This window comes from Lotus japonicus, chromosome 4 (assembly GCF_012489685.1).
Source record: "Lotus japonicus ecotype B-129 chromosome 4, LjGifu_v1.2".
In the NCBI taxonomy this organism is placed as follows: domain Eukaryota; kingdom Viridiplantae; phylum Streptophyta; class Magnoliopsida; order Fabales; family Fabaceae; genus Lotus; species Lotus japonicus.
Window position 1 is genome coordinate 32,919,225 of NC_080044.1, and position 25,102 is coordinate 32,944,326.

The window sequence follows — 25,102 nt, forward strand, 5'->3', positions numbered from 1 at the left end:
ATCAAGACAAAGGTTGCTCCTGTTCATGAAGATACTTATGATGAAGTCAGACAAAGAAGAGTCCTTCTAGTTGATTACCCTCTATGGTCCCAAGCAGATGATCCAACTGCCATATTGTGCTACATTGATGATTTGAGGCGACAAGGGTATGAGATAGATGTGGACGAGTTTTTCAGAAACCTGCCACCAGCTCCAGAGTTTGATTCCCCTCCCAAGAAGAAGACTCAGAAAAAAATCATCTTGGAGGAATCCCCTGAAGAGTCTGATCCTTCTGATGGTGTCGATCAGAAGAAGAAGAAGAAGGCTGACAAGCCTAAGAGGAAGCACGAGGAACCCACCAAGCTAGATGCTCCATCTGATGGTGATGATGGTGATGCTCCTCCACCAAAGAAGAAAAAGAAGCAAGTGAGGATTGTGGAGAAGCCAACTCGTGTGGAACCAGCTGCTGAAGTAATCAGAAGAATTGAGGCTCCTGCCAGAGTTACTCAGTCTGCAATGCGATCATCAAGTAAGTCTGCTGTTATAGATACTGATGATGATTTAAATTCACTTGATGCACTCCCAATTTCTGCACTCCTTCACCGCACAACCACCCCACTTCTTCTGAAACCAATCTTTCCATCGTTCCCTATACCTACCTCAAGCCAAACTCTCTTCTTGAGTGCATCAGTGTATTTAATCATGAAGCATCACTGATGATTCGCAATGTGCAGGGTCACACTGACCTTAGTGAGAATTCTGACTCTGTTGCTGAAGAATGGAATCGTCTGAGTGATTGGATAATTGCTCAAGTTCCTTTTATGATGAGTCATCTCACCGCGGAAAGGGATCAGAGGATTGAGGCTGCTAGGCAGCGTTTCAACAGAAGAGTGGCTCTGCATGAACAACAGCTAAGAGTTGAGTTACTTGAAGTTGTTGAGGAAGCAAGAAGAAAGAAAGAACAAGCAGAAGAAGCTGCACGACAAGAGGCTGCAAAAGTTGCAAATGCAAGGTTAGAAGTTGAAAGGTTACAAGCTGAAGCTGAAGCTCTCAGATGTCAAGCCCTTGCACCGGTGCTTTTCACACATGCTGATTCTCAATCCACTCAAGCTCCTCACTCTGCTCAGGATGTTCCCTCTACTTCAACTCAGCCAAGTTCTTCCAGACTTGACATTTTGGAACAACGTCTCAACTCTCATGAGACTCTCCTGATCGACATAAATCGAGCCCTTCAAGAACTTCTGCGTCGCACTACCAAGACCCTAGTTCTTAGGATTTCTTTCGCTTTTCTTCCTTAATTTATTTTACCTTTAATTTATCGTTTTCCTAACTTTAAGATATTTGCATTATGTGTTATATCTGTTTATTTTACTAAGCGGTTGTTTATTCTTTGTTTCTCATTGCATCATTTATAACATATGTTTGCAAAACTTTTCTTTATTCATCTATAAATCATAATCATTACATCATACATTTCCCTAAATCTAGAATGGAGGATCCTTCCTCATTCTTCTGCATTCCTGGCGTTGCTCCACTCTTTCCCTCTCCAGACGATCCAGTGTATATTCTATGTTACCGAGCTTGATGCTCAGCTCATTCTTCTCCAGACTATCCTCCATCGTCTTGAGACTCTTTTCCACTGTTTCTTTCTCCTTCAACAGATTCAGCTCAAGCTGGCACAACTCCTGAATCTCCTCCACGAAGCAGAGGAATTCTTTCAGATCTCTCTCCAACTCTAGACCAAGATCCTCTTCTAGCAGTGTCTTTGTCAGCTCATATATGGTTCTTGTACCATCAGGGTGCCTAATATTGAGGAACATATCTTCCTCGAAAACTTTCTTTCTAAGCTCTTCTAATGCAATCATGTATGATGCCATTTTCTTATAGTTGGAATTGATCGAGTTGTGAAGCTCACCTTGTTCTTAATCGCTTTATATAAGCTTCATTCTCTCTCTGGAAGTTATTGCTCCTACAGTTTCTCGAGGTTAAGTCCTTGGTAACTGAAGCTTCTCTTTACTCCCGTGGCCGGTGGTAAACGTTCTACATTCGCATTAATTCCTTTCTTTAATTCGATTATTATTCTTTCATGCATCTTTTATTTCTCCATCTTTTTTAAACTTAGACCTTCTCTAAGGGGGAGTACCTTGTACTTCAAACTAAGTTTTTCACACCCCATGCTTTTTGCTTATGACAAAAAGGGGGAGTATAACCCAGTTTTTGATGTGTAAGCTGTGTTAGTGTGATTTATTTTTCTTTTGGAGAATTTAAGAGTTCCACCTTTATGACCATAAATGTGTCACTGGGCAAATACAAGGAATACATTTCACTTCTTCTGAAGTTATTCTAGTTGACTCTGATACCCTACTGTTGACTCTGAATACTTATGCGCTCTGGTTATTTCAATTCATCTATGTCATGCGCTTTCACTCTGAACTCTTATATTTTTTAGCTCAGAATCTAGATTTTACTAACGTTTTCATTAAGTCTTAGATTCAGGGGGAGCTAAGCTCAGAATCAAGTTGTGACTTGAATTCAGAATGAGCAGAATAAACTATTCACATCAGAATAAGTCTAATTCTATTTCTCTAAACTCTAAGTGAATTCAGTTTATTGTTTAAGAATTGTTCATCAAAATACTTGGTTTTGTCATCATCAAAAAGGTGGAGATTGTAAGATCAAGTTTTGATCGAGTAGTACAACTCTATGTTTTGATGATTACAAGATAACATTTTAGTATGAACAATTATGATACTCTAACGTGTTTTTCTGAGTGTGCTTTTTACAGGCTCTGACCTTAATATTATCTCACACAAATCAGAAGCACTGTGCGTAAAGAGTGACCCAAGCAACGCTTTCGCAAACTCTATGTTCAATATGAACAGTAGAAAAGCTTCAGAAGATCTGAAGTCAAACAAGCTCTGATATGGACTCAGTCACTTGAAGTTCTGAAATCCAGACGTTCTGACAACCCAGACACTCTGAAGGTTCAGATGTTGTGATGGTGTAGAAGACTCTGAAGATCCAGAATCTGAAAAGTGGAGACTCTGAAGTCCAGAAGCAAAATGGCTCTGAAGACCAAGTACTTCCCTCTGAGTTCAGAATCAGAAGGTACAACGGTCAGAGGATCCATGCTTCCCTCTGACTCTGATCAACAAGCTTCACAAGTTCCAACACGAAGCTCTCCTCTGATCAGAAGTCAAACAAGGTTAAAGATCAAGTCACTATCCAAAGTAAAAAAGCAAATGTACTATCCTGACGACCTACCTAACATTCTCAGCCACAGCAGAAGCTGGAAATTCTAGATCTGCCCTCCAACGGTAGCATTCCCATGCAACGTTCAAACCCTAATCCTTGGAGTATAAATAGAGGCTGAAGATTGAAAGATGCGGTTGGAAGAATCTCTCACGCGCAAGCTATATTAAAACTTTCTAAGCATTCTTTCATCTTGAATTCATTGTGTTTACTACAAGCTTTTTAGAAGCAATCTCTTTGTAAACAATCTTTCTTAAACAGTTGTTTAGTTTACCTTTAGGAGATCAAGGTTGATCGGATCCTAGAGAAGACTAAGAGAGTGAATCTTAGTGTGAGCTAAGTCAGTGTATTGTTAGTCACTTGTAGGTTTCAAGTGCAGTTGTAACAATTACCTGATTAGTGGATTGCCTTCATTCTAAGAAGGAAGAAATCACCTTAACGGGTGGACTGGACTAGCTTGAGTGATTCATCAAGTGAACCAGGATAAAATCCTTGTGTGCTTCTCTTGATCTCTTATCTTAAGCACTTTATTTGTTCTCGAAAGATTTGCTAAAATCTTTAAGGTGGAAGTTTTATTCTGAAAACGTTATTCAAACCCCCCCTTTCTACCGTTTTTCATACCTTCAATTGGTATCAGAGCGCAAGTTCTGATTACCACACCTAACAGTGTTCAGTGATCCGGGCCGGTGTGAAAAACAAATGACTACCACTAGTGAGATGCAAAAAGATGGTTACAATGCAAAGCCTCCCATGTTCGATGGTCAAAGATTCGAATATTGGAAAGACAGAATAGAAAGTTTCTTTCTGGGCTTCGATGCAGATCTCTGGGATATCATTGTGGATGGCTATGAGCGTCCAGTTTATGCAGATGGCAAGAAGATCTCCAGATCAGAGATGGCTGCTGAGCAAAAGAAGCTCTACTCACAGCACCACAAAGCTAGAGCAATTCTTCTGAGTGCTATTTCCTATGAAGAGTACCAGAAGATTACAGATCGTGAGTTTGCCAAGGTCATCTTTGAATCTTTAAAGATGTCTCATGAAGGAAACAAGAAAGTGAAAGAATCAAAGACGCTGTCTTTGATCCAGAAGTATGAATCCTTCATCATGGAGCCAAATGAGTCCATTGAAGATATGTTTTCCAGATTTCAGTTGTTGGTAGCTGGAATAAGACCTCTCAACAAAAGCTACACTACAAAAGATCATGTCATAAGGGTCATCAGAAGTCTTCCTGAAAGCTGAATGCCTTTAGTGACCTCAATAGAGCTTACAAGAGATGTTGAGCGTATGAGTTTAGAAGAACTCATCAGCATACTGAAATGTCATGAGCTGAAGTGCTCAGAGATGCAGGATCTGAGGAAGAAATCTATAGCCTTGAAATACAAATATGAGAAGGCTAAATCTGAGAAGTCAAAAGCTCTCAAAGCTGAAGCAGAAGAATCTGACGAAGCATCAGAAGATTTTGATGAAGATGAGCTGACTCTGATCTCCAAAAGACTCAACCGCATCTGGAAGCACAGGCATAGCAAGTACAAAGACTTTCCAGAAGAAGCTGAACCCTCTGATCCACAGCTTCAGAAGAAGAGCAGAATTATAGCCTCTCACCCTAAGGAGTTGATTTTGGGGAACAAAGATGAACCAGTCAGAACCAGATCAGCATTCCAACCCTCTGAAGAGACTCTACTAAGTTTGAAAGGATTGGTGTCTCTTATTAAACCAAAGTCTGTTGATGAGGCTCTTCAAGACAAGGACTGGATTCAGGCTATGCAAGAAGAGTTGAATCAATTCTCCAAGAATGATGTCTGGAACCTTGTCCAGAAACCCAAAGGTGTTCACATCATTGGAACCAAATGGGTCTACAGAAATAAGCTCAATGAGAAAGGAGAAGTACTAAAAAACAAAGCAAGGCTAGTTGCTCAAGGCTACAGTCAGCAGGAAGGGATAGACTATACTGAAACTTTTGCTCCAGTAGTAAGATTAGAAGCTATCAGACTGTTGATCTCATTCTCCGTGAATCACAACATAGTTCTTCATCAAATGAATGTCAAGAGTGCCTTCTTGAATGTATAAATCTCTGAAGAAGTATATGTGCACCAACCTCCTGATTTTGAAGATGAGAAGAACCCTGACCATGTTTTCAAGTTGAAGAAATCACTCTATGGTCTGAAGCAAGCTCCCAGAGCATGGTATGAGAGACTAAGTTCATTCCTTCTAGAAAATGAGTTTGTAAGGGGTAAAGTAGATACAACTTTCTTTTGCAAAACTTACAAAGATGATATCTTAATTGTGCAAATTTATGTTGATGATATTATATTTGGATCTCCTAATCCATCTCTTTGCAAGGAATTTTCTGAGATGATGCAGGCTGAATTTGAAATGAGTATGATGGGAGAACTTAAGTACTTTCTGGGAATACAATTTTATCAACAACCAGAAGCTACATATATCCATCAGAGCAAGTACACAAAGGAACTTCTGAAGAAGTTCAATATGACAGAATCTACGATTGCTAAGACTCATATGCATCCTACATGCATTATGGAGAAAGAAGATGCCAGTGGCAAAGTATGCCAGAAGCTCTATCGTGGTATGATAGGCTCTCTTCTATACTTAACTGCATCTAGGCCAGATATTCTCTTTAGTGTACATTTATGTGCTCGATTCCAATTAGATCCGAGAGAAACTCACTTAACTGCTGTTAAGAGAATTCTCAGATATGTGAAAGGTACCACTAACCTTGGCTTGATGTATAAGAAAACATCAGAGTATAAGCTTTCATGTTACTGTGATGCTGAATATGCTGGAGATAGAACAGAAAGAAAAAGTACATATGGAAATTGTCAATTTCTGTGAAGTAACTTAGTCTCATGGGCAAGCAAGAGGTAGTCAACCATTGCACTATCCACTGCAGAGACAGAATATATCTCAGCAGCTATTTGCAGCACTCAGATACTCTGGATGAAACATCAGCTAGAGGATTATCAAATCCTTGAGAGTAATATTCCAATCTACTGCGACAATACTGCTCCTATATCACTCAGTAAGAATCCAGTCTTACATTCAAGGACAAAGCACATTGAGGTAAAGTATCATATTATTCGAGATTATGTTCAGAAGGGCGTACTTCTTCTGAAGTTTGTTGATACTGGCCATCAATGGGCAGATATCTTTACAAAGCCCTTAGGAGATGATAGATTTAATTTTATACTGAAAAATCTGAATATGGACTTTTGTCCAGTATGAAGATGGATTAGAACCTCTGACTATGATGCTTCCTTATCAGAAGATGTCTAGTTCAGATGCTGTGTACCCATTGGTACTCACTTTGAGACAAGACAACAAACGTGTGTTAGTTTATTCTGATGCCTTGCTCCTTATGCCTCTTGGGATAATCAGTTGTGATGAGTGTTGATCTGCTTATTCTCCACCGTGTGCTATGTGCTTTTACTGTTTTGCTGTATATCATTAATTTATAGCCGTTGATTTTACTTTTGGTTTTACAACCGCCAACGGTTATCTTTAAAATCACTTATGCACACACGTTCTCCACTATCGTTCTTATCCTCTCTCTCTCTCTCTTCAAACTCTCTCTTCTCTCTCTTCCGTTAATCATCTTTCTACCCAAACCTTCATCCACCATGGAAAGAAACGAGAGGGCTGATTCTGCAGATGGAAGAGTATTTCCTCAAATGGTTGTGGGTCTTGAAACGGGTCAAGTTGGTCCGGTTCTTCGCTCAAGATCTACTGATTCTACTCAAGCTGCAACTCAAGGGTCTGGGAAAGTCATTCCGATTGCTTAGAGAGGTTGTGCAATTACTTGCAATTTTCCTCCATAAGAACTTCAGGTTCTTTCCGAATGGCGTTTTGACTTCGACAATGTTGGATGTCAGTATATTTTAGTAGCTGTTGATTATGTTTCAAAATGGGTTGAAGCATCATCTCTCTCAACAAATGATGCTAAGGTGGAGATTCTTTCTTAAAGAAAAACATCTTTACCAGGTTCGGAGTGCCTAGGCAATTATTAGTGATGGTGGTACGCATTTTTTCAATAGAGCTTTTGATTATCTTTTAGAGAAATATGGAGTTAATCATAAGGTAGCTACCCCCTATCATCCTCAGACTTGTGTGCAGGTAGAGATATCTAATAGGGAGTTGAAGCGTATTTTAGAAAAAGTGGTAGGTACGTCTAGGAAAGATTGGTCCAAGAAATTAGATGATACTTTATGGGCTTACCGTACTGCATTTAAAACTCCTATTGGCATGTCCCCTTACCAACTTGTTTATGGAAAATCTTGTCATTTACTTGTGGAGTTAGAGCATAAAGCTTATTGGGCTACAAAATTTCTAAACTTTGATATTAAGGATGCTAGTGAGAAAAGACTTTTACAATTGAATGCATTAGATGAGTTTAAATTCAGGCTTACCAAAATGCTAGTATTTACAAAGAGCGAACAAAGAAATGGCATGATAGAAAAATTGTCCAAAGAGAGTTTGTCCCAGGGCAGCAAGTTCTGCTCTATAACTCTAGATTGAGATTATTCTCTAGGAAGCTCAGGTCCAAATGGTCAGGACCTTTTGCTGTTAAAAAATTGTTTCCTCATGGTGCTATTGTTGTTGAAGAACCAAAGTCTAAGGCGTCTTTCACTGTTAATGCGCAAAGGTTGAAGCTATATCATGGTGGAGAAATTGTTCGAGGAAAAACTTCCTTGAATTTTTCTCCTCCGCAATAATTATATAGGAAAGTCTAGCAAAGACTGTAAAATTGCGCTTCTTGGGAGACAACCCAAGTGTTAGTTCTGATTTTATTTCTTTAGTCATAATTTCATTTTCGTTTTTCCTTCTTAGTTTTAATGCTTTTTCTGGTTTAAGTTCCTGATTCATACTGTTAGTATCATAAAAAAAAAAAAACAACAACAAAAAATATAAAAATTCATAGATAAAAGATGAGAAATTCATAAACAAAAATAGGTTAAATTGATTATAATTTAATTCGTTATGATTTTTATATTTTTATTTATGAATTTGTCATCTTTTATCTATGAATCTTTATGCATGAATATTAACTTTGCTATTTTGTATGCGATTGAGAAATCGGTAGAAAATGGGGATCCGGTGAGGAATTGATTAGGAACGCCTACACCTTAGAGATAAGGGTAACTTCTAATTGTGTTGGCTAGTAACTAAGTGTTTTTATTCTCCAATTGAATTCGTCTAGGAACTAAGAGATTAGTATTAGCAGTTTAATTTGAAGTTCTACGTAGTTAAGAGATTTTCACGTAGAAACTTAGGCAAGCACCATAAATAAGTTAGGAAATTCATGATTTAATTAGTCTATTAAGAACATAAGTGAGATTGATGAAATCCTACCCCAGGTACTTCCCCTTTTGATTGTTTTCAATCCTTCGTACTTGCTTTTCACTGAATTCTGCAACTTTCAACTAAGTTCGTTTTCAACAACAATTATTTACCCCAAAAACCTTTTTACTTAGTCTTTTTAGTTATTTAGTTCGTTAAGTAGTAATAAAATGTTCATATTTATGGTGCTTGAGTTGTCTAAATCAATTTAACCTATTAAACACACTGAACTATCATGCAAGACTCCTATAAATAAGAAACAATGAAAAATAAAAAGCAGACGGTAAAAAGATAAGGGAAAGAACTCCCTCAATCTGAACTCTGAGACTCATCATCACAATGCTTTCCAGCTCCAATGCTCAGGTCTTCTCTATCCAAGATCATCCGATAAAAATACCTTAAAACAGAATCAAGGAGTGATATCAACCAAAAAGATGCAGAACCAATGTTCATATTTTTTTGTGACCTTTCGTCAAACACTTGGTGAGCATAACATTTAAGCATACAATTTCAATTCAAAATCACTCCATAAATCTTCACAGAACTTGAAACAACTTACTCCTTAATTCTCCAACGTGATCCAAAGCACAATTCAATCATGTTATCATGTAAAATCTATAATTCTACTTGACCATAAATATAGAAGTGTGGAGAAGAAAAGATGAGAAAAGACATACCTTGAAGGAGTGTGGAGAATAGAGAACGAAGATGATGTTCTCGTGAGGGAAAGATGAGAGGATTTGAAATATTTTTATATTTTTTGTTTGTTTTTGTTTTTTTGTTTTTGTTTGTTTTTTTTGATACTAACACTACGAATCAGGAACTTAAACCAGAAAAAAGCATTAAAACTAAGAAGGAAAAACGAAAATGAAATTAAGATTAAAGAAATAAAATCAGAACTAACACTTGGGTTGTCTCCCAAGAAGCGCAATTTTACAGTCTTTGCTAGACTTTCCTCTATAATTATTGCGGAGGAGACAAATTCAAGGAAGCTTTTCCTCGAACAATTTTTCCGCCATGATATAGCTTCAGCCTTTGCCCATTAACAGTGAAAGACTCCTTAGACTTTGGTTCTTCAATCTCAATAGCACCATGAGGAAACACTTTCTTAACAGCAAAAGGTCCTGACCATTTGGACCTGTGCTTCCCAGGGAATAATCTCAACCTAGAGTTATAGAGCAGAACTTGCTGCCCTGAGACAAACTCTCTTTGGACAATTTTTCTATCATGCCATTTCTTTGTTCGCTCTTTGTAAATACTAGCACTTTGGTAAGCCTGAATTCTAAACTCATCTAATTCATTCAATTGTAAAAGTCTTTTCTCACTAGCATCCTTAATATCAAAGTTTAGAAATTTTGTAGCCCAAAAGCTTTATTCTCTAACTCCACATGCAAATGATAAGATTTTCCATAAACAAGTTGGTAAGGGGACATGCCAATAGGAGTTTTAAATGCAGTACGGTAAGCCCATAAAGTATCATCTAATTTCTTGGACCAATCTTTCCTAGACGTACCTACCACTTTTTCTAAAATACGCTTCGACTCCCTATTAGATATCTCTACCTGTCCACTAGTCTGAGGATGATAGGGGGTAGCTACCTTATGATTAACTCCATATTTCTCTAAAAGAGAATCAAAAGCTCTATTGCAAAAATGCGTACCTCCATCACTAATAATTTCCCTAGGCACTCGGAACATGGTAAAGATGCTTTTCTTTAAGAAAGAAATCACCACCTTAGCATCATTTGTTGAGAGAGCTGATGCTTCAACCCATATTGAAGCATAATCAACAGCTACTAAAATATACTGACATGCATATGAAGGTGGGAAAGGTCCCATGAAATCAATGCCCCATACGTCAAAAATTTCAACTTCTAAACTATTATTTAGGGGCATCTCATTCTTCCTAGATATGTTACCAGTTCATTGAAAGCGATCACATCTCTTAACAAATGAGCGACTATCCTTAAATAGTGAGGGCCAGAAAAAACCACTTTGTAGGACTTTCGCAGCCGTCCTTTCACCACTAAAATTACCTCCATAATCAGAACCATGACAGTGCCATAATATGTTTTCGACTTCTTCTTCAGGCACACACTTCCTTTGTCCTTCCCCTTCTTGTCTTTGGTCTCCAGATCAAACTCTTGAGGAAGCAAGATCCACCTGATCAACCTGAGCTTGGAATCCTGTTTAGAAAACAAATGCTTGAAAGCAGAGTGGTTAGTATGCACAATAACCTTGGATCCTAGCACATATGATCTAAACTTTTCATAGGCGAAAACTACAGCTAGTAATTCTTTCTCAGTAGTTGAATAATTTCTCTGTGCTTCATTTAAAACCTTACTAGCATAGTAAATTGCATGCAACACTTTTTCTCTCTTTTGACACAACACAGCTCCAACAGCTATATCACTGGCATCACACATAATCTCAAAAGGTAAAGACCAATCAGGTGCAACTATCACAGGAGCAGTCACAAGTCTTTTTTTAATTAAATTAAAAGCACTAACACAATGTTCATCAAATATGAATGGAGCATCTTTCTCAAGTAAATTTGTCATGGGTTTAGCAATTTGTGAAAAATCTTTAATGAAACGTCTATAGAAACCCGCATGACCTAAAAAACTTCTAACATTTTTCACATTAGAAGGGGGAGGGAGTTTATCAATCACTTCAACTTTTGCTCTATCTACTTCCATCCCCTTTTCAGAGACACGATAACCAAGAACAATCCCATCTCTAACCATAAAATGGCATTTTTCCCAGTTTAAAACTAAGTTTGTTTCTTTGCATCGTTCCAATACAAGAGTAAGATTGTGCAAGCATTCATCAAAAGTAGGAACAAACACAGAAAAATCATCCATAAATATTTCAATGCAATGTTCAATAAGGTCAGAGAAAATAGCAAACATACATCGTTGAAAAGTTGCAGGAGCATTGCCAAGCCCAAAGGGCATTCTCCTATAAGCAAATACCCCATAGGGACAAGTAAAAGCAGTTTTCTCTTGATCTTTAGGTGCAACAACAATTTGATTATATCCAGAATAACCATCTAGAAAACAATAATATCTATGTCCAGCTAACTTTTCAAGCATTTGATCAACAAAGGGAAGGGGGAAGTGATCTTTCCGGGTAGCAGAGTTAAGTCGCCGGTAATCTATGCAAACTCTCCATCCCGTGACTTCTCTAGTTGGGATCAATTCGTTGTTCTCATTCAGAAGGACAGTGATTCCCCCTTTCTTGGAAACCACTTGAACAGAGCTAACCCATTCACTATCAGAAATTGGGTAGATGATACCCGCATCAAGCAATTTAATTACTTCCTTTCTCACAACTTCTTTCATAGTTGGATTAAGTCTCCTTTGAGGTTGAACCACAGGCTTATATTCATTTTCCATTAAAATTTTATGCATGCAAATTGTGGGGCTTATGCCCTTAATGTCTTCAATGGTCTAACCTAAAGCCGATTTATGCTCACTCAAAACTCTTAGGAGTTTTTCTTCCTCAAGAAGAGATAAAGACTTGTTTATAATAATTGGTTTTGTTTCACCCTCTTCAAGATAAGCATATTTGAGGGTGGAAGGTAATGGTTTCAACTCAGTTTTCTCTTTCTTAGCAGGAGTTTCATCTTTCCTTGTTAATTCTTCTTTCTAAATTCTCCTTTGATAAGGAAAAGATTCTAATTGGTTAACAGCAACACTCACTACATCATCATTCAAATCTAAGTCATCTAACTTTAGACATTCCATTATCACTGCTTCATAAGGATCCTTCATAGATATTCTCATAAACTCCTTACACACAAACTCATCTACTACCTCAACTCTAAACACATCATCTTCCTTGTTTGGGTGTTTCATATTTTTCCACACAGAAAATGTCACTCTCTCATCAGCTACCCTAAGGTCCATGGTTCCCAATTCTACATCTATTAACGCCCTTCCAGTAGCTAGGAATGGTCTACCCAAAATGAGAGGGACCCTAGTGTCTTCTTCCATATCTAACACCACAAAGTCCACAGGAAAAACAAATTTATCAACTCGAACTAGCAAATCCTCTACTATTCCATAGGGTGTCTTAAGTGACCTATCAGCTAACTAGAGAGAGATCATAGTAAGGGTGACTTCTCCTATATCTAATCGTTCAAACATGGTCAAAGGCATCAAATTAATGCTAGCACCTAGATCACACAAGGCTCTTCCTACGGCTAGACCTTCTATGTCAACAGGATCTTTCAGTTTAGGAGGGAGCTTCTTTTGTAGAATAGCACTGCATTCCTCAGTTAACATTATAGTTTAACTCTCCTCACTTAGTTTCCTTCTCCTTGAAAAAAATTCTTTCATGAACTTAGCATAAGTGGGCATTTTCTCCAATGCTTCAGAAAAAGGAATGTTAATTTGAAGCTTCTTAAAAACTTCTAAAAATTTTGAAAATTGTTTTTCCAAATTCTTTTTTACTAAAGCATTGGGGAAAGGGATTTTTCCACAGCCAACAGAAATTGTTTTCTTTTCTTTATTCTCATTTACTAACCTATCTTCACTTTGTTTTTTTTCCTTACTTATCATTAAGATTCACTTTTATTTCCAGCCTCACTCTTATTCTCTTCACTATCTTTTTTCTTTTCAATTTCATGCATCACTTTTCCACTTCTTAAAGTGACAGCAGAAATATTGTCCTTGGGGTTAGGCACAATGTTGCTAGGAAACATACCTGAAGGTCTTTTAGCGAGTTGTTTTGAGATTTGACCAACCTGGTTCTCCAGATTTTTGATTGAAGCCTCTTGGTTCTTGAAATTATTGCGAGATTCATTGATGAAACTCTTGGTAGTTTGAGCTAATTCCCCCATAATGTCTTCCAAGTTCTTCTTTCCAGCTCCTTCATCTTGCTGAGGTGGCTGCCTTTGTTCCTGATAATGACCCCGCTGGTTGCAATATGGACTTGAATCTCCTGATTGAGTCGACTTATTTTACCCTCCCCAAGAGAAGTTGGGGTGATTCCTCCAACCTGCATTATAAGTATTGGAATATGGATTATTTTGGGGGTTAGTCAGTATTTTTACCTCCTCATCGAATTTTGCATCATCATTGCCCACATGGCAGTCATCCAAACGCATCACTATGACATCCATTTTCTGAGACAACTTCTTATTTGAGGCTAGAACGACATCATATGTCTCTACTTCTTGAACACTTTTTCTGTTCTGCCTGTCGTTGTTGGAATGCATAGCTCTGGCTGCTAGATTATTAATTATCTCTAAGGCTTCACTAGTGGGCAAAACATCAAAAGCTCCACCTGGAGCTGCAGTATCTAATTTGTCTCTGGTATAGTCATTCAATGAGGTATAAAAAATTACTACCTGATCAGTGAGAGAAATATTATGGCTTGGGCATTTCCTTAGAAACTCATTGAACCGTTCCTATGCCTCATAAAAGTTCTCTTGATCCATCTGGAGGAAGGAGTTGATCTCTTGCTTTAACTTCCTCGTGCGGGTTGCTGGAAAAAACTTTGACGTAAATTTATTGGCTAGGTCATCCCATGATACAATACTGTGTGGAGGTTGAGACCTCAACCAAGATGCAGCAGAATCCCTTAAGGAAAAAGGAAACAACATCAACCTTACTATGTCTAGAGTGATTCCCTGTTTCTTCAATGGGGTGCACTGCTCTGTGAATGTAGCCATATGAGCATAGAGATCTTCGAGTATACTCCCTCCAAATTGGTGCTGGCACACTAGGTGCATGAAGTGAGTTGGCACCTGCAAATTTTCTGGAACATCAGTAGGTGGAACAATACTTCCCTCAAATTCAAAGTTATGTCAGGGGTAGTTATCTCCCGGATGGATCTCCTGCCATTTTGTTCTTCTAACTCTGTGTCTCGCTGAATTCTCCTGGCTTCATAATCTGCATCATATCGCCCTTCAAATTCAGCTCGAATCCTCGCCTCAATCTGTTCCGGTGTCTCAGCCATTGTTTTTGCTTTCTCTGTTGAGTTCGATTCTTCCGAGCAGTCTTCTCGATCTCAGGATCAAAAAGAAGGGAATTACGATCAACAGTACCTCGCATACACTAGCAAACCAATGTTAGTAACACCAACACAATAAAAGCAAAAATAAAAATAAAAATATAGTAAAGTCTTAAAAGTAAGAAATAGGTTCTATTATTCTAGACTAAAGCGCAATCCTTGAGTTCGATATTTTATTACTACTTAACGAATAGGTACACTTGCCTAGGAGTTATCAGTTTCTTTTTGTTTTTCCTCTTATTTGGCAGGGCTTAGCCCATTTAACAAAAAATAATTTCTTTCAAAACCTATTTTCCTTTTTTCTGAATCCAAATATTGGGCTTGGGCCAAGCCCATTATCCAAAAAAGTAAAAACCGAAAAAAACCAAACAAAACAAAAAACCGGCAAAAACCGCCAACCGGCCGGTTTTGATCGGTTCGCACGGTTCAAGGCCGGTTTGGACGGTTCGCCAACGGTTTCCAACATAGACGGTTTTGTGGGTGTTTTGGACCGGCAAGGGGTCCGGTTCCCGGTTCAACCGGTGGAACCATCCGGCCTGGTCCGATTTTTACAACCTTGCTCTTAACTATTGTCTCAATATTCAAAACATAAGTGTATTTTGAGAACGTCGTTGTAAGGCATGATAAAGAGTATCACTAATTCCTAATATTTTGGTCATCACATGTAACATAAAAATAAATATAAAACTCATCAATTTACGAGAACAAAACTTGGGGGAGGGAGTCTAGAACCCAAAAAAACAACCTAAAATCGATAATTTTTTTAAAATTCTTGTTGGGTTGTGGCCTGCAAACCCCTTCCTAGTGTATCATAATTTGTTACCTTGGTTTGTAAATTTTAGTTTGTGTTCCTGCCGCATTGTCCATTCACTAGAAAAAAGGCGCTAATTAGCATAAGCCAAAATTCTATGCTACAATCGATTTAGTGTCAACTTAGTGTTGGTGTTGTGGCTCATATTAAAATGTCTAAACCTAATGTTTTAGCATCCGCCTTTAAGGTCGAATTTGCATTTAACGTCGGCTCAGCCAACTATAAACTTACACAACTCACTTGGCACTACGACCGATGCAAAATTCATAATAATTAGCATTGTTCATATAAAGAAAATCTCAAATTTTCATTTTAGCTTCGACTTAATAGAATATACTAAATATAATATAATTTTTAATTTGATACTGTTAGCCTTAGTTATTATCAATAGCGAACTGGACCAGACCGACCAGTTTAATTGGTTTGACCGCTAACCAGGCCACGATCTTTCCCGGACAATCACCCATCAAACCCATGAAAACCAGCCATCTCAGTTTGAATTGACAGTTCGAGCATTTTGCACAAAAATACCATGTTTTGGAAAACAAAAATTATTGGCTTATAGGGAATGGGAGACTTGATCCAATTAAATGAAACAAGGGCATGTCAAAAAGAATTACTGACCCAACAATTTCCCATCTCACAGGAACCCTAACACTTCCTAATTTCTTCCCAATTGGACCTAGCTCCCTTCCAGCCTTTGCATTCGTGAGTCAACATAATTCTTGCAGGAGTGATTAGTATTCACATACCCAAAGGGGTCAAAAATGACCAAACATGGTCTTATTTACAGATCCGTCAGAGCTTATTGGGCCTGGGACTTTTTTGGGCCTTGTCCTCCGGTGCATTCCAACTGGTTCTTTTACTAATTAATCAATGGCAGAAGGAACTTTTTGGCAAGAAAAACGGTATTTTCATAAAAATAATAATAACGTATGAAAAAAACAAGGGATATGCATAAACAAGGACATGTACCCTAAGAAATACATTAATGTTTCACGAATCACGCTACACTGTCGTCACAATGCTTTTAGATCGGCATAAAACACGTTTGTTTTAAATTTCCCACTTTATGGCTGTAAAAATCACAACAAAATAGCTATTTGGACATTTCCATGTGATCTGCAATTGCAAGCACCAGAACAAATATATGCAAATTAAGTACCATAACATACCTCTACACATCTTCATTGACATGAGTAAAAATAAGTTAAGACATGATGATTAGTTTAAAATACAACAAGTTGATTCATTTACACTCTTTATTTTTCTACTTAATTTTTTTTTCTATCACATCACATATCAAATATTATAATTTCTCATTTTTTTTCCTATTTATCACCCCTCCACATCTTTCACACTCATTGTGAGTGTGAAGAAAACGTCACATGAAATAAAGTGTGAATTTGTACTGTACCAAAAAGAAAAGTTTGAATTTGTTTTACAATCACTGGTAGAATAGTTTGATTGCTAAAAGGTTCCTCGGAAGATATGGGAAGCAATCCAGCTCACATGCTAGCTGCAAAGGCAACCGGACACGTGGATTCTTTCTTCGGATGTAGTCCAAGACCTGCGCAATACATTACTCTATTTGCTGTAATTTACTATTTTTCCCTTTTTTCCTACTCCCTCCCTTTTCTTTTCTATTTTTTAAGGTACGTCATTACCGCCGGCAGTTAATATGATTAATCTCTCAAGACTTAGAGATTATGTAAAGTAGCTAGGTAGGCGCGCATTTTCCCAAAATTTTTATCTCTATTCCAAATACCTTAGAATGGAAGCCTGAATTAAATGTTTAAGACGTCAAAACTATATGTCTATATCTATGATTTGTTCTACACCTTGATTCTCTGCTCCCTAACTTCCAATGTACAAGTGTGCAAGGTATTCAGATTCCTTTTCAAAAAGGTTATGCTAGCCGGCCCAAAGTAACGTGGCTTAAATATCAAAATCCCAATTCTTAAACTATCATAGCTTGCTCTAGAATCCTTCAGGTATCCAAGGTAATTAAGAAACAAATTTAATTATTTGGGGCTAGACATATATACATTACTCTCTAACCAGGCCATCCTAATTTAACTTTCTTTAACAGAAATGGCATTGAGTAACAATGTAATAGGAGCCATTAACTTCATTGCTGTGCTCCTATCAATCCCAATCATTGGTGCTGGGATCTGGCTAACAACCGAGCCAGCCGATTCATGCGTCAAAATCCTACAATGGCCCGTCATCGTTCTAGGGGTTTTGGTCTTTGTGGTGGCTCTGGCCGGGTTCATCGGAGCCTTTTGGAGAATCCCCTCGCTTCTCGTGTTCTACCTTGTTTCCATGTTTGTGCTCATTGTGTTGCTCGTTTCATTGGTGATTTTTGTCTATGCGGTCACGCTTAGAGGCCATGGAGATATTGAACCCAATCGGTCATACTTGGAATATCAGATGGATGATTTCTCTATTTGGCTTCGTCGAAGGGTGAGAAGCTCGAACAAGTGGGATCACATTAGAAGCTGTATTAGCTCCTCAAACACGTGTGCTGAGTTGAACCAACGTTATCGACTTGCTCAGGACTTCTTTGATGCACACTTATCTCCCATGCAGGTAAGCCCATTAGTCACTACTCTATGTTAACCCTATCAAATACTAATAGTTTTCATTGGTTAGTAATCCAGACAAATATAGTATTGGAGACTCTCTGCCCTTCTTTTTTCCTTCTAAGGCCCCGTTTGGAAGAGCTTATTTGAGCTTATCTAATAGCATAAGCGCTTATATGCCAGTGTTTGACACTTGTACAAACAACTTATGGCCTACCATAAGCTGTTTTGAACTTATTTTCATAAGTTATTCAAGATAGCTTATGAAAAAGAATTTATGCTTATATATAACTTATTTTCAATTTATTTTAATAAAAAATTTAAAATAGCTTATGACATAAGCGCTTAAGTAAGTTTTTTTCCCAAACGGGACCTAAAACCTATCTCATAAGCGATTATGCACTTTGAGTTCTCAAAGATAAATATGAAAATTTTAATCTTGTAATGACTGAAGTTACCTCAATGTTCAAAATAATACCTAAAAGTGTCGATCGTGTTAGAAAAATAATATAAAATTATTCATGTGGTTCTTACCCAACAGTATAAGCTTTTGGGATAATTGGTTACTTGACATGCATGGTATTAGAGCCTTTATGATCAAGCGGTCCAGGGTTCGATCTTTGCTGCCCTAATTCTTATAACATAAAAGTTGAATTTAAGCACATAGTATAACCTTGTGCATTTATTCACTCTAGCTTAAAACCCAAAAAAGACTCTTGCACGAGGGAGCGTATTAGAGAAATAATATAAAATCATTCATGTGAACCTTACCCAACAGCTTTAAATTTTAGAATAATTGGTTACTTGACAGATCGATCGTTGTGGTAGAAAATGATTGTTTTAACCCCTTGGTCGAGAGTTCGATTCCTCGAGCCGCACACTTGGGGAGCGACCTAGCTTTGACCTTCACTACATTCGAGTTAAAATTGCGCGAACAATTTAACACAATAAAAAAATTCAAAATAATGATTTACTCATTTTTGTTTGTTAACCTATTTAAACTTCTTGAGAAAGCGTGGTTTCCATATCTGCCATTGTTTTACTTCAATAATTTACTAGATTTTGCATTCCCTTCTAAACACATTCTTGTTCATTAAGTAAATTAATTATTCTTAAAGTAACCTCCTCAAATCAATTTCAGAAGTCCACTTTCTTATCAAAAGAAGGAGGAACGAACGAAAAAGCTGAAGATTTAATTAACCAAGATTCTTATACCATGTGTTTTCCTTGCATTTTTTTCCCCTCAAGTCCTTTTACTTTTAATTTTAAATTTCTTCTGTTCTTTCTTTTCATGTAGTCAGGGTGCTGTAAGCCACCAACCAAATGTGGCTACACATTTGTGAACCCAACCTATTGGATTAGCCCAATTGACAACGCTGCAGACAAGGATTGCATGCAATGGAGCAACGAACCAACAAAACTTTGCTATAACTGCGACTCATGCAAGGCTGGTTTATTGGCAACCCTTAGAACCGAGTGGAGGAGAGCTAATGTCATATTGATCGTTGCCGTGGTGGCTTTAATTGTAGTGTATCTGATGGGGTGGTTTGCCTTTAGAAATGCCAAAACTGAGGAGCTCTTTCGCAAATACAAGCAAGGCTACACTTAAGAAGGTCCCAAAATGTAAATTTTAGTTTGTATTGGACACTTACTGAGTTGAACGAGCTTCCTGTTTTATGTTTGCTTTCAAAAAAAAATATGTTTGATGCTGCGAAAGGATAGTTCAATTAAACAGAGATTTTTTTTCTTCACAAAAGAGGCGTTGATTGGTGAATACGTTTTTTTCATTCATGATTTCATGCGAATTGATTGCACCTTACCAGTAACACAGGTCTGGAACTATACTCCGCAGATCATTTTAAATCAGGAAATGATATGAGTAGGCTTTAAAAATTTCAAAACTCAGCAATTTGTTACGAGTATTGGTTACTTAGGCCCCCATTCGGGCTATTTGCCCATTTTCACTATTTGATTTTAAAATGCGTGTTCAAAAAAAAATAGAGTTGATGTGAGTTTTTATTGATTTAAAACCGTCTTTTAGCCTGTTTTTCAATACCACAAAATATGGTTAAGTGATTATGATTTTTAGTTTTAATAACATGTAATATCATCACCATCACCACGACCACCACCACTACAACCACAACCACCTTCACCGCACCGCCGCCTCCACCACCATCATTGTCATCAATTAATCTCCACCGCTACCACTTCCACTTCCACATGCATCCTCCATCCGTGCCACCCCTGCCATCACCACCCTATATATGCGTGTATGTGTGTGTGCGCGCGCATATATGTGACATTGCATCTTAGGATTAAATTACGCGTAGTCGAGAAGTCGGTAAGTCATTTAGGACAACCGACAATAGAAAGTACCAAAGGCATGGTCGCCATAACCCCGATAATGTATAGAACTCGAGATATAGGGAGAGTAGAGGTGGGAAAACGGCTGATCACATCTCTTGACAATGAAGAGTCATTGTCTCAAATTGATCGAAACCCTAACCTAATCGAAAGAATGAGACCCTGATCATTCAAATAAGATGATCTGAACTTTCAGAGGGGAAATACACTCTTAATAATCTGCAGCTGACCCAAAATAGTGTAGCATAGTACCATTTTTGTCTCGACCTAAAGACATAATAAAATTATCGACCAACCGGTGGGAGGCGACACTATTCATCCATGATGACAAGGCTACTATTCAACCATGATGGCTTCAATTTCCCATGAACCCTTCCTACATGCGGCCTGGACATGGCAAAGCCCACATAATGCCTAGGTTCAGAATGCTTAAGCTCCATGCATGAAGAGCCATTGGTGGTGCAACTAAGCTTAAGCCTAATCTTGATTTTCAATTTTAATGACCTTTCAGCCTATAAAACGACCCACAATGAATCCTTTGAGTCCTCTGCAATTCATTCTAAGTCCTAGAAGCTAGATAGGTTGAGAAGAGAGCTCGAAAAGAGAGAAAAACCGAGAGGAGGTTCAAGAACTTCATCTCTTCAAATCTCCCAAACCATTGAGTGTTAGTGAGAAATTCTTGTCCAATTACGCTTCTGGAGGGAATATGAAGTGATCTGGGTTGGTTTGGCAAAGCTTTGGACGAAGGAAACACGAAAACGATGAAGTTCTGAGTTTTCCGGTGAGCAATTCCAGATTTTGGCAAGCTTTATCACTGCAACTCGACTTTTCAGGCAATCTCGTCCACTTCAGAGCCACCCACCATCATTGTTCTTCTCCCCATCACCTGTAGAACAAGACCCTATGCTCAGAACAGCTCCGGCGTGATGATCTTCAACACCTCTGACGGTCCGGTCGTCTTCTCCGGCGAGTTGTAACAGTGAGTTCTCTGAAACTCGCTAATTCTTCACGTTTTTCGATCCAAAACTTACCCTTAAGCATGTTAGAACAATTTTAGGAAGTTTTAGAGTAGTTTTAAGCCCTGGAACCTTAAGAATCGAGACAACCAATTTGAAGAGCTTTAACCTCGGTTTTCTCTTCGAATTGAGCTTTTGGAAGTGAATTAGAGCACCACGATGATTGGATTATACTTCAGGAAGATGATAAAATGTGTTAGTATAGCTAGAACTAAGGATTAAGCCCTGAGATGAAAAACCCCAATTTCACCTCGACTAGATTTGAAAATGGAAAATTGAGTAGGATTCATTGATCTTTAGCCTCTGAAACTAGTCTAGTTAGTCTCAGAAGGTAGGAAATTTTAGGAATAGAGTATTAGAAGTAATTTTTAGGCTTAGTATACAAGTTTCTTAATTTCTAAGTAAGCTTTGAATTTTGAGGAACTTTAGGATAAATGGCATGCTCAGATAGTTGATTATGACCTTAATTATGTGCTGAGAATGCTGATTAAAGATGATAAAAGACATGAGGTCAGTAGGATAGGTTGTGAAATAAAAGTTAGATTAATAGCTTAAAGAGCAAGTTTAATTTGCATGAAATGACTTAAGTAATGACTTAAGATTATAGACTAGGATTAAGTAAGGTTAAGTAGTTAGTAATTTAGGGATATGGTTAAGAATGAAGAACATAGGCAGATTAGAACAAGAATTAGGAGAAATGATCAATCAAGAACATAAGACACCTAAAGAAAATAAAACAATTCATAAGTTAACTTAGAATTTTGACAAATGAACTTATAATAACCCTAGCATAATCAATGATGCAGAGAGTGAAGATTGAGGCTCTCAAGACCCAGAGTCACTAAGAGTTGAAGGTAAGAGGGTTAGACAAGACCTTGGCTTGGTACATAGCTTACGAGCTAACTGTTATTATGATAGAAAACATATTGTTACTTACCTATATATTATTGGATGCATGATTGAATGATATGCTTATTCCATGATGAATTACTTGAACTGTAATACTAAATTGCTATGATTGTGATTCATGATGTGATTTCCTGTGCATGATTGGTATGTTGCCCTGTTAGAAATGGATAATAGTACGTCATGGGAAATGGAGGTACTTAGGATTAATGGTCTTATGACATGGTATCAGTATTGTCCCTGGTACTAAAGCATCTGAGGTAGGAGGAAGAGGAAAATTAATCCCCGGCTTAATGCGTTATTGATACTTTCTTTTCGAAACTAAGCCTACCCATCATCAGTTAGGTATTTCCCTTAGGATAGGTAGTCTAAAGTAAATGAAATATGATAAAGAAATAGGCAAGTGAACCCTTTTCAATCAAGAAATCAAAAGTACATAACCATTAACGGTGGAATAAGGTTTCCTGCTTAAATTCCTGACTACCTGATCTCATCAGAGATCCGCCTTCATAATGCATGAAGTACACTTACCCCCAAAAGTAAGGATGCGGATGCTTGTTTCTAGTTAGCTAGAAACCTAATGGATGAATAAGGGGGCGATGATTGATACTTGAAAACACACCCTTGGAGTAACAAGGAGTAGGAAAGTGTTGCCACTACCACTATGGAGAGTGGGAATATAGAGACGTCAAAGGTGGTCATCTTTAGAGATGAATTGACCCGGGATCTACACGATGGTTCCACCTCTCTATCAGCTACCGGCAGGGTCCCAGGAAAGGCTGACCTGATATGAAGTATCAAGAACCAGGTAGTCGTGTATTTCTGTCTGTGAGCTACTGAGCGATCATTGTCCGGTAAAGAGTGAATTGTCCGGAATGTCCATGTTCCCGAGACGACTTTCCAAAGATAATGAAGCTACGGGTTCAGGCCCTAAAAACATACTTATTACATGATAAAGGAATAAAATAAAAAGGTTAGCGAAGGACTCTATGCATTATATTCCTTGTGTTTGCTAATATGTATGTATTTAATGATATGTTGACTTGACTTCTAACGCTTATCTCATATGATGTGTATTATGTACAATGGTGTGTTTGACTCACCTTTGCACTTATTTTTCATAAAAGCATATAACAAGTGCTTAGATGAGTTTCCCTCTGGTCATCGCAGTCCATACTGACTTCCCAGCACGCGCCGATTGGCATATGGATCCTAACACTGGCTATTGTTCATATCATGGCATCACTGTTTTGTGGTGCAGGGAACCAGGTTTAGGACATATTGGCTTCTCGTTGACTCTTCCGATGATGTTCTCATTCTTCTACCCACTCATGCCCAGCGGATGTTCTCATTCTTCTCGCTGAGTCATTCCAATCATATCAGGTAGCCTTCAGTTGCCGACTCCACCATCGGATGTGCCTATGGACCCGGGAGAGCCTTTACCAGCAGTACCCATCAGGGCGGTGAGTCCACACCTTGATGAAGGACCGTAGGCCCGTGAGTCCGTTGGGTCACCTCCACCTAGGAGGAGTGCCCTGTGCTTACGGGTGATGGCTCGTAAGCGGGTGAGATCACCCAGGTTTTCGAGAGTCGCCAGGTTGTACTGTAGGAGATTTCAGAGGGGCTGAACTTCAGAGGTCAGGGAGTAAGTGCCAGATTCCGTGCCGGAGCCAGTGCCTGCTGAGGATAAAGGCGAGGGAGAGGAAGACCCGGAGGAGGAGATGGGGGAATGAAGCAGTCGGTCCGATGATCTTATGATTACTATTTCTGATTAATTTGTATTCTGACTTATTTATCCGTACTCAGAGGGCTCTGTGTCCTCACTAGACTATCTTCTGTGTGCTTGTGGTTTGCGTGGTGGACTTGTTCATCACATATGTATGTCATGTGTGTTTGTGTGCATTATTACCCTCAGTGGTAGTTCTCTACCCTAGTGGTCCCGATGGTTGATGAGGGAAACGCTAACAAAGTAGAATCGGCAAGTAGTAGAAAAAAAATAGGGTCGCGTCGCTCGCTCCTAAGTTTTGGGATTTGGGCGGATTCGTCACTCATGGAAAGGGGACGCGACACCACCATCACCACAATAGACACTGTCACCAGCGTCAGGTAACATCGAAACTGGACCACCGCTTCTATTGGCCATTCCATTATTATGTTGCCGCTACCACCCATTGTTGTGAATTCAAAAAGTTGATAATTGGTGTGACTATTATGAATTTACAAAGTTGATGAAATGTTTTTTAAAACTCTAAACCACAAGAAACAAAAGCTGGATTTATAAACTGAAAACTAGTTTTAATTTTTAAAAGTCTTAAAATGTAAAATTAAAAACCACCCCGAGTGGGCCTTAGCTATTTTGGTTTAGGTCCTTAGTTTGTTATATAAGTTGGTTGCTAGTTAGTTACTTTACTATGTCCTCTTGTAATAATAATGTTCAGATTAATTGTATCATTGTAATAATCTTTTCAATCATAATGGATCATCCTTGGTTTACCCTTTTTTTTCTCAAGAGCTCTCTCTTCCTTATTGTTCCTTGACCATCACCCTATTTTACTTATATATGGTATGTGTTTTTCTTCGGGGGCATGTATATACATTTAAAAGTGGGAAATGTTGCAGTAATTTTATTTTTCTTCAGGGCGTGCATAGAAATATAAATTACGAATTTTTTATATTAATCTTCTAAACATTTTGAGTTTCGAAATCATTTATTAGAGTTTTATAATAAAGCATTACTAATATTTCACTTTCAATAGATCAGATAGATAACTCAAATAAATATCGTATAAAAGAACTAACAGGATTATGAGTAAA

At 38.1% G+C, this 25,102-nt stretch overlaps 2 protein-coding genes and 1 non-coding gene across 3 annotated transcripts; all 3 read left to right on the top strand.

The window, feature by feature from the left end:
* The first annotated feature begins 6,866 nt into the window (after window positions 1-6,866).
* LOC130712638 (uncharacterized) lies at window positions 6,867-7,761 on the top strand. Its single transcript, XM_057562460.1, has 2 exons — window positions 6,867-7,010; window positions 7,360-7,761. Exons 1-2 carry the CDS (start codon window positions 6,867-6,869, stop codon window positions 7,759-7,761), a joined length of 546 nt encoding a protein of 181 aa, XP_057418443.1.
* A 6,193-nt stretch (window positions 7,762-13,954) lies between these two features.
* LOC130716350 (small nucleolar RNA R71) lies at window positions 13,955-14,061 on the top strand. The gene has a single exon (XR_009011967.1). It is a non-coding gene; the product is annotated as a small nucleolar RNA R71 (small nucleolar RNA).
* Window positions 14,062-17,469: 3,408 nt separating this feature from the next.
* On the top strand, window positions 17,470-19,745 carry LOC130716140 (protein TORNADO 2-like). Its single transcript, XM_057566342.1, has 2 exons — window positions 17,470-18,006; window positions 19,297-19,745. Exons 1-2 carry the CDS (start codon window positions 17,509-17,511, stop codon window positions 19,606-19,608), a joined length of 810 nt encoding a protein of 269 aa, XP_057422325.1. The 5' UTR covers window positions 17,470-17,508; the 3' UTR covers window positions 19,609-19,745.
* The last annotated feature ends 5,357 nt before the right edge of the window (window positions 19,746-25,102 follow it).